At 37.1% G+C, this 18,276-nt stretch overlaps 1 protein-coding gene across 1 annotated transcript in view; it reads left to right on the top strand.

Moving 5' to 3' along the window:
- The window catches only part of LOC146427371 (proteasome subunit beta type-4-like), a 31,712-nt gene extending 14,137 nt beyond the window's left edge, over positions 1-17,575 (top strand). The window contains exons 4-7 of the mRNA XM_085082652.1: positions 5,391-5,472; positions 7,983-8,099; positions 14,253-14,341; positions 17,432-17,575. Of these exons, the coding sequence (XP_084938778.1) occupies positions 5,391-5,472; positions 7,983-8,099; positions 14,253-14,341; positions 17,432-17,444 (301 nt within the window). The 3' untranslated portion in view covers positions 17,445-17,575. The remainder of the gene's footprint in view (positions 1-5,390; positions 5,473-7,982; positions 8,100-14,252; positions 14,342-17,431) is intronic.
- Positions 17,576-18,276: the final 701 nt, after the last annotated feature.

The raw sequence follows: 18,276 nt of genomic DNA, 5'->3' as shown, positions 1-18,276 counted from the left end.
GGTGCTTGGGAGGGTTTGGGGAAATTCCTGAGATTTTTTTTTTATTATGGGAATTTTTGGGTTTTTTGGGAATTTTCCCTTTTTTTGGGATTTTTTGGGAAATCCCTGAGATTTATTTTCTGGGAATTTTCCCTTTTTTTTGGGAGAATTCCTGGGATTTTGGGGAATTCCAGAGGGTTTGGGTGCTTGGGAGGGTTTTGGGGAAATTCCTGAGATTTATTCGCTGAGAATTTTCCTTTTTTTGGGATTTTTTTTGGGAAATTTCTGCAATTTATTTTCTGGGATTTTTTCCATTTTCTGGAAGGTTTTCTGATTTTTTTTTTTTTTTTTTTGGGAATTCTTGATCTTTATTTGCTGGGAATTTTCCTTTTTTTGGGAATTTTTCCTGGGAAAATTCCTGAGGTTTTTTCCTGGGATTTTTCCATTTTTGGGAGGATTTCTGGGATTTTTTTTGGAAATTCCTGAGCTTTATTTTCTGGGAATTCTCCTATTTCTTGGGAGGATTTTTGGGATTTTGGGAAATTCCTCAGATTTTTGTACCATGGGAATTTTCCTTTTTCTGGGAATTTTCCAATTTTTGGGAGGTTTTCTGGGATTTTTTTTATATTCTTGAGCTTTATTTTCTGGGAATTTTTCTATTTCTCAGGAGGATTTTTGGGATTTGGGGAAATTTCTGAGATTTATTTTTTGGGAATTTTCCTTTTTTTGGGAGGATTTCTGGAATATTTTTTTAAAATTCCTGAGCTTTATTTGCTGGGAATTTTCCTTTTTCTTGGGAGAATTTTTGGGATTTTTTTTGGAAATTCCTGAGCTTTATTTTCTGGGAATTTTCCTTTTTTTTGGGAGAATTCCTGGGATTTTGGGGAATTCCAGAGGGTTTGGGTGCTTGAGAGGGTTTTGGGGATTTTTGGGAAATTCCTGAGATTTTTTTTTCTGGGAATTTTCCTTTTTTTTGGAGGATTTTTGGGATTTTTTTTGCAAATTCCTGAGCTTTATTCCCTGAGTGAATTCCCAGAGAATTCCTGGGATTTTGGGGAATTCCGGAGGGTTTGGGTGCTTGGGAGGGTTTTTGGGATTTTTGGGGAATTCCTGAGATTTTTTTTTCTGAGAATTTTCCTTTTTTTTGGAGGATTTTTGGGATTTTTTTTTTGAAATTTCTGAGATTTATTTGCTGGGAATTTTCTTTTTTTCTGGGAATTTTTTTGGATATTCTTGAGCTTTATTTTCTGGGAATTTTCCTTCTTTTTTTTTTTTGAGACTTTCTGGGATTTTGGTGAAATTCTTCATTTTTATTCCCTGAGAGAATTCCCAAAATTCCTGGGATTTTTGGGGAATTCCAGAGGGTTTGGGTGCTTGGGAGGGTTTTTGGGATTTTTGGGGAAATTCCTGTTTTTTCCCAAGGAGGTGTTTCCTCTTTTCCAGGGAAATTCCAGCTTTTCCAAGGAAATTCTCTCTCCTTTTCCCATGCAATTCCCACCTTTCCCAACTGTAATTCCCATTTTTTCCCAGAGAAATTCCCATTTTTTCCCAAGGAAATTCCTCTTTCCTTTCCCAGCCAATTCCCACCCTTTTCCCAACTGTAATTCCCATTTTTCCAGGGAAATTCCTGGTTTTTTCCCAGATAATTCCCACTCTTTCCCAACTTTTCCAGGGCAATTCCCACCATTTTCCCAAGGAAATTCCCACTCTTTTCCCACTGTAATTCCCATTTTTCCAGCTGTAATTCCCATTTTTCAGGGGAAATTCCCACTCTTTTCCCTGCAATTCCCATCAATAATTCCCATTTTCCATCAATAATTCCCATTTTTCCATCAATAATTCCCATTTTTCCATCAGTAATAATTCCCATTTTCCCATCAATAATTCCCATTATTTCCCATCAATAATTCCCATTATTTCCCATCTGTAATTCCCATTTTCCCATCAGTAATTCCCATTTTTCCATCAATAATTCCCATTTCCCATCAATAATTCCCATTTTCCAAGGGCAATTCCCACCCATTTTCCCAAGGAAATTCCCACTTTTCCCAGGGAAATTCCTCCTCCTTCCCAGGGAAATTCTCTCTCCTTTTTCCAGGGAAATTCCTGTTTCCTTTCCCAGCCAATTCCCACCTTTCCCAGCTGTAATTCCCTTTTTTTTTCCCAAGGAAATTCCTCTTTTCCCAGAGAAATTCCTCCTCCTTTCCAAGGAAATTCCCACTCTTTTCCAGGGCAATTCCCACTCTTTCCCAGCCATAATTCCCATTTTCCCAAGGAAATTCCTGCTTTTCCCAGCTGTAATTCCCATTTCTCTGGGGAAATTCCCACTCTTTTCCCTGCAATTCCCATTTCCCAGCTGTAATTCCCATTTTTCCAGGGAAATTCCTGTTTTTTCCCAGCCAATTCCCACCTTTTCCATCAATAATTCCATTTTTCCATCACTAATTCCCATTTTCCCATCAACAATTCCCATTTTCCCATCAATAATTCCCATTATTTCCCATCAACAATTCCCATTATTTCCCATCAATAATTCCCATTTTTCCATTAATAACAATTCCCATTTTCCCATCAATAATAATTTCCATTTTTCCATCAATAATTCCATTTTCCCAGCTGTAATTCCCATTATTTCCCAGCTGTAATTCCCACGCTTTCCCATTAATAATAATTCCCATTTCCCATCAATAATTCCCATTTTCCCAGCTGTAATTCCCATTTTTTCCCAAGGAAATTCCTACTCTTTTCCCAAGGAAATTCCCATTTTCCCAGGGAAATTCCTGCTTTTTCCCAAGGAAATTCCCATTATTTCCCATCAATAATTCCCATTTTCCATCAATAATAATTCCCATTTTCCATCAATAATAATTCCATTTTTTCATCAATAATTCCCATTATTTCCCATCAACAATTCCCATTTTTCCATCACTAATTTCCATTATTTCCCATCAATAATAATTCCCATTTTCCATCAATAACAATTCCCATTATTTCCCATCAACAATTCCCATTATTTCCCATCAATAATTCCCATTTTTCCATTAATAATAATTCCCATTATTTTCCATCAACAATTCCCATTTTTCCATCAATAATTCCCATTATTTCTCAGCTGTAATTCCCATTATTTCCCATCAATAATTCCTATTTTCCCATCAATAATTCCTATTATTTCCCATCAATTCCCATTATTTCCCATTACTAATTCCCATTTTTCCATCAATAATTCCCATTTTCCCATCACTAATTCCCATTATTTCCCAGCTGTAATTCCCATTATTTCCCATCAACAATTCCCATTTTTCTATCAATACTTCCCATTTTTCCCATCAATAATTCCCATTATTTCTCAGCTGTAATTCCCATTATTTCTCATCAGTAATTCCCATTATTTCCCATCAACAATTCCCATTATTTCCCATCAATAATTCCCATTTTCCATCAATAATAATTCCCATTTTCCATCAATAATAATTCCATTTTTTCATCAATAATTCCCATTATTTCCCATCAACAATTCCCATTTTTCCATCACTAATTTCCATTATTTCCCATCAATAATAATTCCCATTTTCCATCAATAACAATTCCCATTATTTCCCATCAACAATTCCCATTGTCCCATCAACAATTCCCATTATTTCCCATCAATAATTCCCATTTTTCCATTAATAATAATTCCCATTATTTTCCATCAACAATTCCCATTTTTCCATCAATAATTCCCATTATTTCTCAGCTGTAATTCCCATTATTTCCCATCAATAATTCCTATTTTCCCATCAATAATTCCTATTATTTCCCATCAATTCCCATTATTTCCCATTACTAATTCCCATTTTTCCATCAATAATTCCCATTTTCCCATCACTAATTCCCATTATTTCCCAGCTGTAATTCCCATTATTTCCCATCAACAATTCCCATTTTTCTATCAATACTTCCCATTTTTCCCATCAATAATTCCCATTATTTCTCAGCTGTAATTCCCATTATTTCTCATCAGTAATTCCCATTATTTCCCATCAACAATTCCCATTATTTCCCATCAATAATTCCCATTATTTCCCATCAATAATTCCCATTATTTCCCATCAACAATTCCCATTATTTCCAATCAATAATTCCCATTATTTCCCATCAACAATTCCCATTTCCCATCAATAATTCCCATTTTTCCATCAACAATTCCCATTATTTCCCATCAATAATTCCCATTTTGCCAAGGAAATTCCCATTTTCTGTAATTCCCATTTTTCCAGGGAAATTCCCACTCTTTTCCCAAGGAAATTCCCATTTTTTCCCAGCAATAATTCCCATTTTTCCCAGCCAATTCCCCCCCTTTTCCCAGCTGTAATTCCCATTTTTCCAGGGAAATTCCTGTTTTCTTTCCCAGCTTTAATTCCCATTTTTCCATCAATAATTCCCATTTTTTTCCCAGCTGTAATTCCCATTATTTCCCAGCTGTAATTCCCATTTTTCCAGGGCAATTCCTACTCTTTTCCCAAGGAAATTCCCATTTTCCAGCTATAATTCCCATTATTTCCCAGCTATAATTCCCATTTTCCCACTCTTTTCCCAAGGAAATTCCCATTTTGCAGCCGTAATTCCCATTTTCTGTAATTCCCATTTTTCCAGGGAAATTCCTATTTTTTCCCAAGGAAATTCCCACTATTTCCCATCAATAATTCCCATTTTCAATCAATAATAATTCCCATTATTTCCCATCAACAATTCCCATTTTCCCATCACTAATTCCCATTATTTCCCATTATTTCTCATCACTAATTCCCATTATTTCCCATCAATAATAATTCCCATTTTCCCACCAATAATTCCCATTTTCAATCAATAATAATTCCCATTATTTTCCATCAATAATAATTCCCATTTTCCATCAATAATAATTCCCATTTTCCATCGATAATAATTCCCATTATTTCCCATCAATAATTCCCATTTTCCATCCATAATAATTCCATTTTCCCATCAACAATTCCCATTTTTCCATCAACAATTCCCATTATTTCCCATCACTAATTCCCATTTTCCCACCAATAATTCCCATTTTTCCATCAATAATAATTCCCATTTCCCATCACTAATTCCCATTTTCCCACCAATAATTCCCATTTTTCCATCAATAATAATTCCCATTTCCCATCAATAATTCCCATTTTCCCAGCTGTAATTCCCATTTATTCCCAAGGAAATTCCCATTTTTTCCCAAGGAAATTCGCATTATTTCCCATCAATAATTCCCATTATTTCCCATCAATAATTCCCATTTTCCCATCAATAATAATTCCATTTTCCCATGGCTAATTCCCATTATTTCCCATGGCTAATTCCCATTATTTCCCATGGATAATTCCCATTATTTCCCATGGATAATTCCCATTTTTCCCCAGTTTCCTGGGCTATGTGGACATGCTGGGAGTTGCCTATGAAGCTCCATCGTTGGCCACTGGATTTGGGGCTTATCTGGCTCAGGTAATTAGTTTAATTAATTTAATTAATTTAATTAATTTAATTACACGGAATTAATTGGATTTTATTTGGTTTTAATTGGGTTTGATTGGGTTAGCTTACTTGGCTCAGGTGAGAAGTTAATTAAGTTAATTAATTTAATTAATTTAATTAGTTTAATTAGTTTAATTACACTGAATTAATTGGATTTTATTGTGTTAGCTTACCTGGCTCAGGTGAGGAGTTAATTAGTTTAATTACAGTTAATTAATTGGATTTTATTCAGCTTTAATTGGGTTTGATTGGGTTAGCTTACCTGGCTCAGGTGAGAAGTTAATTAATTTAATTAATTTAATTAATTTAATTAGTTTAATTACACTGAATTAATTGGATTTTGTTTGGCTTTAATTGGGTTTTATTGAGTTAGCTTACCTGGCTCAGGTAATTAATTTAATTAATTTAATTTAATTAATTACACTGAATTAATTGGATTAGATTGGGTTAGCTTACCTGGCTCAGGTGAGGAGTTAATTAATGTAATTAATTTAATTAGTTTAATTAGTTTAATTACACTGAATTAATTGGATGTTATTCAGCTTTAATTGGGTTTGATTGGGTTAACTTACCTGGCTCAGGTAATTCATTTAATTAATTTAATTTAATTTAATTACACTGAATTAATTGGATTTGATTGGGTTAGCTCACCTGGCTCAGGTGAGATGTTAATTAGTTGAATTGCAATTAATTATTTGGATTTGATTTGGCTTTAATTGGATTTGATTGGATTAGCTTACCTGGCTCAGGGAATTAATTTAATTAATTTAATTATGTTTAATTAATTCCATTTTATTTGGCTTTAATTGGGTTTGATTGGGTTAGCTTACCTGGCTCAGGTGAGGAGTTAATTAATTTAATTAATTTAATTAATTTAATTAGTTTAATTAATTTAATTACACTGAATTAATTGGATTTTATTTGGCTTTAATTGGGTTTGATTGGGTTAGCTTACCTGGCTCAGGTAATTAATTTAATTAATTTAATTAATTTAATTTAATTAATTACACTGAATTAATTGGATTTGATTGTGTTAGCTTACCTGGCTCAGGTAATTAATTTAATTAATTTAATTATGTTTAGTTAATTCCATTTTATTCAGCTTTAATTGGGTTTGATTTGGTTAGCTTATCTGGCTCAGGTAATTAATTTAATTAGTTTAATTACACTTAATTAATTGGATTTTATTCAGCTTTAATTGGATTTGATTGGGTTAGCTTACCTGGCTCAGGTGAGGAGTTAAATAATTAGTTTAATTACACTGAATTAATTGGATTTTATTCCGTTTTAATTGGATTTGATTGGGTTAGCCTAATTTTAATTATTTAATTTTTGTTTAATTTTTATTTTATTTTATGAGTGTTTTTTATTATTTCATTTTATTAGTATTTATTTTTTATTCCTTATGATATTTAATAGATAATAATATTAAAAATGACTACTATTTAAATTTTATTTTGAATTTTTTTTTACTTAATATTTTTTATTCTCCTTAGTGTTGCTGTATTATTGTTTATTAGATGATATTTATTTAGTAATATTAACAACTGTTAATATATTATTTTAATTATTTTAATATTATTTTATTATTATTATTTATTATTTAATTTTATTATTATTTAATTTCATTATTACTTTTTGTTCTCATTAGTGCTATTATATTATTTTATTGTTATTGTTATTATATTTATTTTATTCTATTATTTTATTTTTATTTTATGAATGACATTATACTATTACATTATTATTATAATAATTATTATAACTACTATAACTCCAATTATAATAATATTTATTAATTTTTCCTCATTATTTCTCATTAAATAAATCCATTTTTTCTCCATTATTTCTCATTAAACAAATCCATTTTTTCTCCATTATTTCCCATTAAATAATTCAATTTTTCCCCATTATTTTTCATTAAATAATTCAATTTTTCCCCATTATTTCCCATTAAATAATTCAATTTTTCCCATCATTTCTCATTAAACAATTCAATTTTCTCCCCATCATTTCTCATTAAACAATTCAATTTTCTCCCCATTATTTCTCATTAAATAATTCAAATTTTCTCCATTATTTCCCATTAAATAATTCAATTTTCCCCCATTATTTCTCATTAAATAATTCCATTTTCTCCCCATTATTTCTCATTAAATAATTCAAATTTTCTCCATTATTTCCCATTAAATAATTCAATTTTTCCCATTATTTCCCATTAAATAATTCAATTTTCTCCCCATTATTTCTCATTAAATAATTCAAATTTTCCCATTATTTCCCATTAAATAATTCAATTTTCTCCATTATTTCTCATAAAATTATTCAAATTTTCCCATTATTTCCCATTAAATAATTCAAATTTTCCCCATTATTTCCCATTAAACATCCCAATTTCCCACCAACCAAATTCCTTAATCCTTTTAATTAATTAACCCCAATTAATGCCCCAAATGAATTAATAAATTCCCATTTTCCAGCCTGTGCTGAGAGCAGCTCTGGATGGAGAGAAAATCCCAACGAGGGAAGAAGCTGCAGAGCTGCTGGAGAGATGTCTGAGGATTCTCTACTACAGGGATGCTCGAGCTTTTAACAGGGTTTGTGTCCCAAAAAATCCCAAAATTCCAGGAATTTATCCCAAAATTATCCCAAAAAATCCCAAATTTTGGGAATTCACACCGAAATCCAGCCCAAAATATCCCAAAATATACCAAAATAACCCAAAATCCCTGGAATTGCTGCAGAGATGTCTGAGGATTCTCTACTACAGGGATGCTCGAGCTTTTAACAGGGTTTGTGTCCCAAATTATCCCAAAATTATCCCAAAAAATCCCAAATTCTGGGAATTCAGTCCAAAATTCTGGGAATTTAGCCCAAAATTCAGCCTAAAATAGCCAAAAAACCACTAAAATATCCCAAAATTCGAGGAATTGCTGCAGAGATGTCTGAGGATTCTCTACTACAGGGATGCTCGAGCTTTTAACAGGGTTTGTGACCAAAAATCCCAAATTTATCCCAAAAAATCCCAAAATCCATCCCAAAATAGCCCAAAATATCCTAAAATAGCCCAAAATTCAGCCCAGAATATCCTAAATTATCCCAAAATCCCTGGAATTGCTGCAGAGATGTCTGAGGATTCTCTACTACAGGGATGCTCGAGCCTTTAACAGGGTTTGTGTCCCAAAATATCCCAAAATTCTGGGAATTTATCCCAAAAAATTCCAAATTCTGGGAATTCACACTGAAATCCAAACCAAAATAGCAAAATTCATCCCCAAATCCATGGAATTGCTGCAGAGATGTCTGAGGATTCTCTACTACAGAGATGCTCGAGCTTTTAACAGGGTTTGTGTCCCAAAAAATCCCAAAATTCTGGGAATTTATCCCAAATTTTGGGAATTCACACCGAAATTCTGGGAATTCACACTGAAATCCAAACCAAAATAGCAAAAATTGCCCCAAAATCCCTGGAATTGCTGCAGAGATGTCTGAGGATTCTCTACTACAGGGATGCTCGAGCTTTTAACAGGGTTTGTGTCCCAAAATATCCCAAATTTATCCCAAAAAATCCAAAATTCTGGGAATTCAGCCCAAAATCCATGGGAATTCACACCAAAATTCACACCAAAATCCATGGAATTGCTGCAGAGATGTCTGAGGATTCTCTACTACAGAGATGCTCGAGCTTTTAACAGGGTTTGTGTCCAAAATTTTGGGAATTTTATCCCAAATTTTGGGAATTCACACCGAAATTCTGGGAATTCACATTGAAATCCAACCCAAAATAGCCCAAAATCCTGGGAATTCAGCCTAAAATCGATTCCCAAATCCATCCCAAAATCCTGGGAATTCATCTTAAAATCCATCCCAAATCTATCCCAAAATCCTGGGAATTCAACTCAAAATCCATGGGAATTCATCCTAAAATCCATTTCCACATCCATCTGAAAATCCTGGAAATTCAGCCTAAAATCCAACCCAAATCCATGGGAATTCAGCCCAAAATCCATCCTAAAATCCAACCCAAATCAATCTCCAAATCCATCCTAAAATCCATTCCCAAATCCATCCCAAAATCCATGGGAATTCAGATTGAAATCCAAACTAAAATAGCCCAAAATATCCCAAAATTGAGCAGAAATTATCCCAAAATCCCTGGAATTGCTGCAGAGATGTCTGAGGATTCTCTACTACAGGGATGCTCGAGCTTTTAACAGGGTTTGTGTCCCAAAATTTTGGGAATTTATACCAAAAAAATCCCAAAATCCATCCCAAAATAGCCCAAAATATCCTAAAATAGCCCAAAATTCAGCCCAGAATATCCTAAATTATCCCAAAATCCCTGGAATTGCTGCAGAGATGTCTGAGGATTCTCTACTGCAGGGATGCTCGAGCTTTTAACAGGGTTTGTGTCCCAAAAATCCCAAAATTATCCCAAAAAATCCAAAATCCTGGGAATTTATCCTGAAATCTATCCAAAAATAGCCCAAATTATTCCGAAATTCATCCCCAAATCCCTGGAATTGCTGCAGAGATGTCTGAGGATTCTCTACTACAGGGATGCTCGAGCCTTTAACAGGGTTTGTGTCCCAAAATATCCCAAATTTATCCCAAAAAATCCCAAATCCTGGGAATTCACAGCAAAATTCTGGGAATTTAGCCCAAAATTCAGCCTAAAATAGCCCAAAATTGAGCAGAAATTATCCCAAAATCCCTGGAATTGCTGCAGAGATGTCTGAGGATTCTCTACTACAGAGATGCTCGAGCTTTTAACAGGGTTTGTGTCCAAAAAATCCCAAAATTATCCCAAATTATCCCAAATTCTGGGAATTCACAGCAAAATTCTGGGAATTTAGCCCAAAATTCAGCCTAAAATAGCCAAAAAACCACTAAAATATCCCAAAATTCGTGGAATTGCTGCAGAGATGTCTGAGGATTCTCTACTACAGGGATGCTCGAGCTTTTAACAGGGTTTGTGTCCCAAAAATCCCAAATTTATCCCAAAAAATCCCAAATTCTGGGAATTTATCCTGAAATCTATCCAAAAATAGCCCAAATTATTCCAAAATTCATACCCAAATCCCTGGAATTGCTGCAGAGATGTCTGAGGATTCTCTACTACAGGGATGCTCGAGCTTTTAACAGGGTTTGTGTCCCAAAAAATCCCGAATTTATCCCAAAAAATCCCAAAATCCATCCCAAAATAGCCCAAAATATCCTAAAATAGCCCAAAATTCAGCCCAGAATATCCTAAATTATCCCCAAATCCCTGGAATTGCTGCAGAGATGTCTGAGGATTCTCTACTACAGGGATGCTCGAGCCTTTAACAGGGTTTGTGTCCCAAATTATCCCAAAATTATCCCAAAAAATCCCAAATTCTGGGAATTCACAGCGAAATTCTGGGGATTTAGCTCAAAATTCAGCCTAAAATAGCCCAAAATTGAGCAAAAATTGTCCCAAAATCCCTGGAATTGCTGGAGAGATGTCTGAGGATTCTCTACTACAGAGATGCTCGAGCTTTTAACAGGGTTTGTGTCCAAAATATCCCAAAATTATCCCAAAATTATCCCAAATTCTGGGAATTCAGATCGAAATCCAATCCAAAATATCCCAAAATATCCCAAAATTGAGCAAAAATTCACACCAAAATCCCTGGAATTGCTGCAGAGATGTCTGAGGATTCTCTGCTACAGAGATGCTCGAGCTTTTAACAGGGTTTGTGTCCCAAAAAATCCCAAAATTATCCCAAAATTATCCCAAATTCTGGGAATTCAGCCCAAAATTCAGCCTAAAATAGCCAAAAAACCACTAAAATATGCCAAAATTCCAGGAATTCAGCCTAAAATTAATCCCAAATCCATCCCAAATCTATCCCCAAATTCATCCTAAAATCCATCCCAAAATTCCTGGGAATTCAACCCAAAATCCATTTCCAAATCGATCCCAAAATCCATGGGAATTCCGCCCAAAATCCATCCCAAAATAGCCCAAAATTGAGCAAAAATTATCCCCAAATCCCTGGAATTGCTGCAGAGATGTCTGAGGATTCTCTGCTACAGGGATGCTCGAGCTTTTAACAGGGTTTGTGTCCCAAAAAATCCCAAATTTATCCCAAAAAATCCAAAATTCTGGGAATTCACACCGAAATCCAATCCAAAATACACCAAAATATACCAAAATAACCCAAAATCCCTGGAATTGCTGCAGAGATGTCTGAGGATTCTCTACTACAGAGATGCTCGAGCTTTTAACAGGGTTTGTGTCCCAAAAAATCCCAAAATTCCAGGAATTTATCCCAAAAAATTCCAAATTCTGGGAATTCACACTGAAATCCGACCCGAAATAGCCCAAAATCCATGGAATTCACACCAAAATCCCTGGAATTGCTGCAGAGATGTCTGAGGATTCTCTACTACAGGGATGCTCGAGCCTTTAACAGGGTTTGTGTCCAAAAAATCCCAAAATTATCCCAAAAAATCCCAAAATCCATCCTGAAATCCATGGGAATTCATCCCGAAATCCCAAATCGATCCCAAAATCCTGGGAATTCACACCGAAATCCAACCCAAAATCCATCCTAAATCCATCCTCAAATCCATCCCAAAATCCATCCCAAAATTCCTGGGAATTCATCCTAAAATCTATGGGAATTCAGCCCAAAATCCATCCTAAAATCCATTCCCAAATCCATCCCAAAATGCTGGGAATTCACCCCAAAATTCATCCCAAAATCTCCCCAAATCCCTGGAATTGCTGGAGAGATGTCTGAGGATTCTCTACTACGGGGATGCTCGAGCCTTTAACAGGGTTTGTGTCCCAAAATATCCCAAAATTATCCCAAATTTTGGGAATTCACATTGAAATCCTGGGAATTCAGCCCAAAATTCAGCCTAAAATAGCCCAAAATTGAGCAAAAATTGTCCCAAAATCCCTGGAATTGCTGCAGAGATGTCTGAGGATTCTCTACTACAGGGATGCTCGAGCTTTTAACAGGGTTTGTGTCCCAAAAAATCCCAAAATTATCCCAAAATTCCAGGAATTTATCCCAAAAAAATCCCCAAATCCATCCTGAAATCCATGGGAATTCATCCCGAAATCCCAAATCCCAAATCGATCCCAAAATCCTGGGAATTCACTCTGAAATCCAACCCAGAATCCATCCTAAATCCATCCTAAAATCCATCCCAAAATCCATCCCAAAATTCCTGGGAATTCAGCCCAAAATCCATCCTAAAATCCATTCCCAAATCCATCCCAAAATGCTGGGAATTCACCCCAAAATTCATCCCAAAATCTCCCAAAATCCCTGGAATTGCTGCAGAGATGTCTGAGGATTCTCTACTGCAGAGATGCTCGAGCTTTTAACAGGGTTTGTGTCCCAAAAATCCCAAAATTATCCCAAAAAATCCCAAATTCTGGGAATTCAGATCGAAATCCTGGGAATTCACACTGAAATCCAACCCAAAATACACCAAAATAGCCCAAAATTGAGCCAAAAATCTCCCAAAATCCCTGGAATTGCTGCAGAGATGTCTGAGGATTCTCTACTACAGAGATGCTCGAGCTTTTAACAGGGTTTGTGTCCCAAATATCCCAAAATTCTGGGAATTCATCCCAAAAAATTCCAAATTCTGGGAATTCAGACCGAAATCCGACCCAAAATAGCCCAAAATCCATGGAATTCACACCAAAATCCATGGAATTGCTGCAGAGATGTCTGAGGATTCTCTACTACAGGGATGCTCGAGCTTTTAACAGGGTTTGTGTCCAAAATATCCCAAATTTATCCCGAAATTCCAGGAATTTATCCCAAAAAAATCCCAAAATCCATCCTGAAATCCATGGGAATTCATCCCAAAATCCCAAATCCCAAATCGATCCCAAAATCCTGGGAATTCACACCGAAATCCAACCCAAATCCATCCCAAATCTATCCTCAAATTCATCCCAAAATCCATCCCAAAATCCCAGGAATTCAGCCCAAAATCCAACCCAAAATATCTCAAAATATCCTAAAATAGCCCAAAATTCACCCCAGAATATCCTAAATTATCCCAAAATCCATGGAATTGCTGCAGAGATGTTTGAGGATTCCCAAGTTTTCCCGCAATTCCCACAGAATTCCATGGTTTTCCCTAGAATTCCCAAAAAAATTCCCATTTTTTCCCCCAATTCCCACAGAATTCCTGTTGTTTTTCCTAGAATTCCCACAGAATTCCCAAGTTTTTCCCAGAATCTCCCAAAATTTCCATCGTTTTCCCCACAATTCCCCCAGAATTCCATAGTTTTCCCCAGAATTCCCAAGTTTTCCCCAGAATTCCCATGGAATTCCCAGTTTGGATTTGTGGAATTCCCACAGAATATTCCCCCAAAATTCTCATTATTTTTCCTGGAATTCCCCCCAAATTCCCATAGTTTTCCCACAGAATTCCCAATTTTTTCCTGGAATTCCCTCAGAATCCCCTCAGAATTCCATCATTTTCCCCACAATTCCCCCAGAATTCCATCATTTTCCCAAATTCCCACAGAATTCCGTCATTTTCCCCACAATTCCCCCAGAATTCCATAATTTTCTCCACAATTCCCCCAAAATCTCCATTATTTTCCCATGGAATTCCTGAGTTTTTCCCCAAAATTCCCATTATTTTCTGAGAGAATTCCCCCGAAATTCTCTTTTTTTTCCCATTTTCCCAAATAAATTCCCATTTTTCCCAAATCCCAAATAATTCCCATATTTTTGCCCCCACAGTACGAGGTTGCCATAGTAACGGAGCAGGGGGTGGAGCTGCAGGAACCAACCAGTGTGCACAGCAACTGGGACATCGCTCACCTCGTCAGGTAATCTTACTGGTTTATACTGGTTTATACTGGGATTGGGATTGGGATGGGATGGGATGGGACATCGCTCACCTTGTCAGGTAATCTTACTGGTTACACTGGTTTGGACTGGGATTGGGATTGGGATTGGACTGGGATGGACTGGGATGGACTGGGACATCGCTCACCTCGTCAGGTGAGTGTACTGGTTTGTACTGGTTTGGACTGGGAATGGGAGCTGGGGATGGGACTGGGATGGACTGGGAATGGGATTGGGATGGACCAACCAGTGTGCAGAGCAGCTGGGATATAGCCCACCTCGTCAGGTACTGGTTAGACTGGTTAGACTGGTTTGGACTGGGATTGGGATGGACTGGGAGGGAGTGGGAGGGACTGGGATGGGACTGGTTTGGACTGGGGAGGGACTGGGATGAACTGGGAGGGACTGGGAATGGGACTGGGATGGACTGGGAATGGGAACTGGGAGGGACTGGTTTGTACTGGGAATGGGAACTGGGAGGGAGCAACCAGCCTGCTGAGCAACTGGGACATCGCTCACCTCGTCAGGTAATCTTACTGGTTACACTGGTTTATACTGGTTTGGACTGGTTATACTGGGAATGGGATTGGGATGGACTGGGAATGGGAATGGGACATCGCTCACCTCGTCAGGTACTGGTTACACTGGTTTGGACTGGTTTGGACTGGGATTGGGAATGGGATTGGGATTGGGATGGGATGGGATGGGACATCGCTCACCTTGTCAGGTAATCTTACTGGTTACACTGGTTTGTACTGGTTTGGACTGGTTTGGACTGGGATTGGGATTGGGATTGGGATTGGGATGGACTGGGAATGGGAATGGGATGGACTGCGACATCGCTCACCTCGTCAGGTACTGGTTTGGACTGGTTTGGACTGGGATTGGGATTGGGACTGGGAATGGGACTGGGATGGGACTGGGATGGACTGGGGGGAACTGGGATGGACTGGGAGGGACTGGGATGAACTGGGAGGGACTGGGACACCGCTCACCTCATCAGGTAATCTTACTGGTTTGGACTGGTTTGGACTGGGGTTGGGATGGGACTGGGATGGACTGGGATGGACTGGGAGGGACTGGGATGAACTGGGAGGGACTGGGATGAACTGGGAGGGACTGGGAATGGGTCTGGGATGGACTGGGAATGGGAACTGGGAGGGACGAACCAGCCTGCAGGGCAACTGGGACATCACCAACCTCGTCAGGTACTGGTTAGACTGGTTTGGACTGGGAATGGGGCTGGGAGGGACTGGGATAGACTGGTTATACTGGGATGGACTGGGAGGGACTGGGAATGGGAACTGGGATGAACTGGTTATACTGGGATGGGATTGGGAATGGGGACTGGGACATTGCTCACCTGGTCAGGTAATGGTTTGGACTGGGATGGGATTGGGATGGACTGGGAATGGGAATGGGAACTGGGAGGGACTGGGACATCATCCACCTGCTCAGGTGGGGAACTGGTTTGGACTGGGAGGGACTGGGATGGACTGGTTTGGACTGGGATGGGACTGGGATGGACTGCGATGGACTGGGATGGACTGGGATGGACTGGAATGAACTGGGATTGACTGGGATGGACTGGGATTGAACTGGGATGGGACTGGGATGGACTGGGACATCACCCACCTTGTCAGGTAGATACTGGTTTGTACTGGGATGGACTGGGAATGGATTGGGATGGACTGGGAATGGGAACTGGTTTGGACTGGGAATGGGAACTGGGATGGACTGGGATCAACTGGGACAAACTGGGATTGGGATGAACTGGGGAATGGCTCAGCTGGTCAGGTAATTCCAACTGGGATGAACTGGGACAAACTGGGATTGGGATCAACTGGGATCAACTGGGAGTGGAAGGAACTGGGATGAACTGGGACAAACTGGGACAAACTGGGATTGGCAATCCAGGCGTCTCCAGCTCTTTTCCTGCCTCTCTAATCCCAATTTTCCCTCATTTTCCCCAAATTTTCCCTAATTTTTCCCTAATCAATTTTTCCCCAATTTCCCCCTAATTTTTACCATTTTTTCCCAATTATTTTTTCCCAATTTTTCCTAATTTTCCCAATTTTCCAATTTTTCTATAATTTTCCTCTAATTCCTCCCTAATTTTCCCCATTTTTCCCTAATTTTCCCTAATTTTTTCCTAATTTTCCCCCAATGTTTCCCAATTATTTTTTCCCAATTTTTCCCTAATTTTCCCCAATTTTCCCCTCATTTTTCCCCAACTTCCCCCAAATATTTCTCTAATTTTTCCCTAATTTCCCCATTTTTTCCCAATTTTCCCTCATTTTTCCCAATTCTTTTTTCCCAATTCTTTTTTCCCTAATTTCCCTCCAATTTTTCCCTATTTTTTCCTAATTTTTACCCAATTTTCCCCAATTTTCTCCAATTTTTCCCTATTTTTTCCCAATTTTCCCTAATTTTTCCCAATTTTCCCCATTTTCCCCAAATTTTCCCAATTTTCCCCAAATTTTCCCAATTTTCCCCTAATTTTCCCCCAATTTTTCCCTAACTTTTCCCAATTTTCCCCTAAATTTTCCCAAATTTCCCCTGATTTTTCCCTTAATTTTCCCTATTTTTTTTCCAATTTTCCCTAATTTTCCCCAATTTTCCCCATTTTTTCCAATTTTCCCTAATTTTCCCCTAATCTTCCCTAATTTTTCCCTCATTTTCCCAAATTTTCCCCCAATTTTTCCCTAACTTTTCCCAGTTTTTCTCTAATTTTTCCCTCATTTTCCCCAATTTTTCCCTCATTTTTCTCTCATTTTTCCCTATTTTTCTGTATTTTCCCTAATTTTTCCCAATTATTTTTTCCCAATTATTTTTTCCCTAATTTTCCCCCAATTTTTCCCAATTTTCCCAATTTTCCCCTCATTTTTTCCCTAATTTTTCCCCTAATTTTTCCCCTAATTTTCACTAATTTTCCCAATTTTTCCCTCATTTTTTCCCTAATTTTTCCCCTAATTTTCCCCATTTTTTTCCCATTTCCCCCTAATTTTTCCCGATTTCTCCCAAATTTCGCAAATTTCCCCTAATTTTCCCAATTTTCCCATTTTTTCCAGAGGTTTCGAGTGATCTCCAGGAACTTCTCTGATCTCCTCAATTCCCATTTTTTATTCCTCATTTCTTCCTCTCCGGAATTTCGGGAAAAAAAAACTCCAAAATCCGCAAATTTTCGGGAATAAAAATCAACTTTTCAACACCAACTCTGAGTCTGTGATTGAAATGACCCAAAAATGGGAATTTTACCCAAAAAATGGGAATTTTACCCCAAAATGTGGGAATTTTACCCAAAAAATGGGAATTTTATCCCAAAAAATGGGAATTTTACCCTAAAAATGTGGGAATTTTACCCAAAAAATGGGAATTTAACCAAAAATGTGGGAATTTTACCAAAAAAATGGGAGTTTTACCCCAAAAAATGGAATTTTATCCAAAAATGTGGGAATTCTAACCAAAAATGGGAATTTTTACCCCAAAATTTGGGAATTTTACCTAAAAATTAGAGAATTTTACCCAAAAAAAGGGAATTTTACCCCAAAATGTGGGAATTCTACTCAAAAAATGGGAATTTAACCAAAAAATATGGGAATTTTACCCCAAAAAATTGGAATTTTACCTAAAAATGTGGGAATTTTACCCAAGAAATGGGAATTTTACCCAAAAAATGGGAATTTTACCCAAAAAAAGGGAATTTTATCCAAAAATGTGGGAATTTTACCCAAAAAAATGGGAATTTTACCCAAAAAATGGGAATTTTACCCAAAAATGGGAGAATTTTACCCAAAAATGTGGGAATTTTACCCCAAAAATGTGGGAATTTTACCCAAAAAATGGGAATTTTACCTAAAAATGTGGGAATTTTAGCCAAAATATGGGAATTTTACCCAAAATTGGGGGAATTTTA

The sequence above is a fragment of the Lichenostomus cassidix genome, chromosome 25 (assembly GCF_008360975.1).
Source record: "Lichenostomus cassidix isolate B80296 chromosome 25, HeHo_3.0, whole genome shotgun sequence".
In the NCBI taxonomy this organism is placed as follows: domain Eukaryota; kingdom Metazoa; phylum Chordata; class Aves; order Passeriformes; family Meliphagidae; genus Lichenostomus; species Lichenostomus cassidix.
The sequence above is the reverse complement of the archived record's forward strand: the minus strand, read 5'-3'. Positions and strand labels throughout refer to the sequence as shown.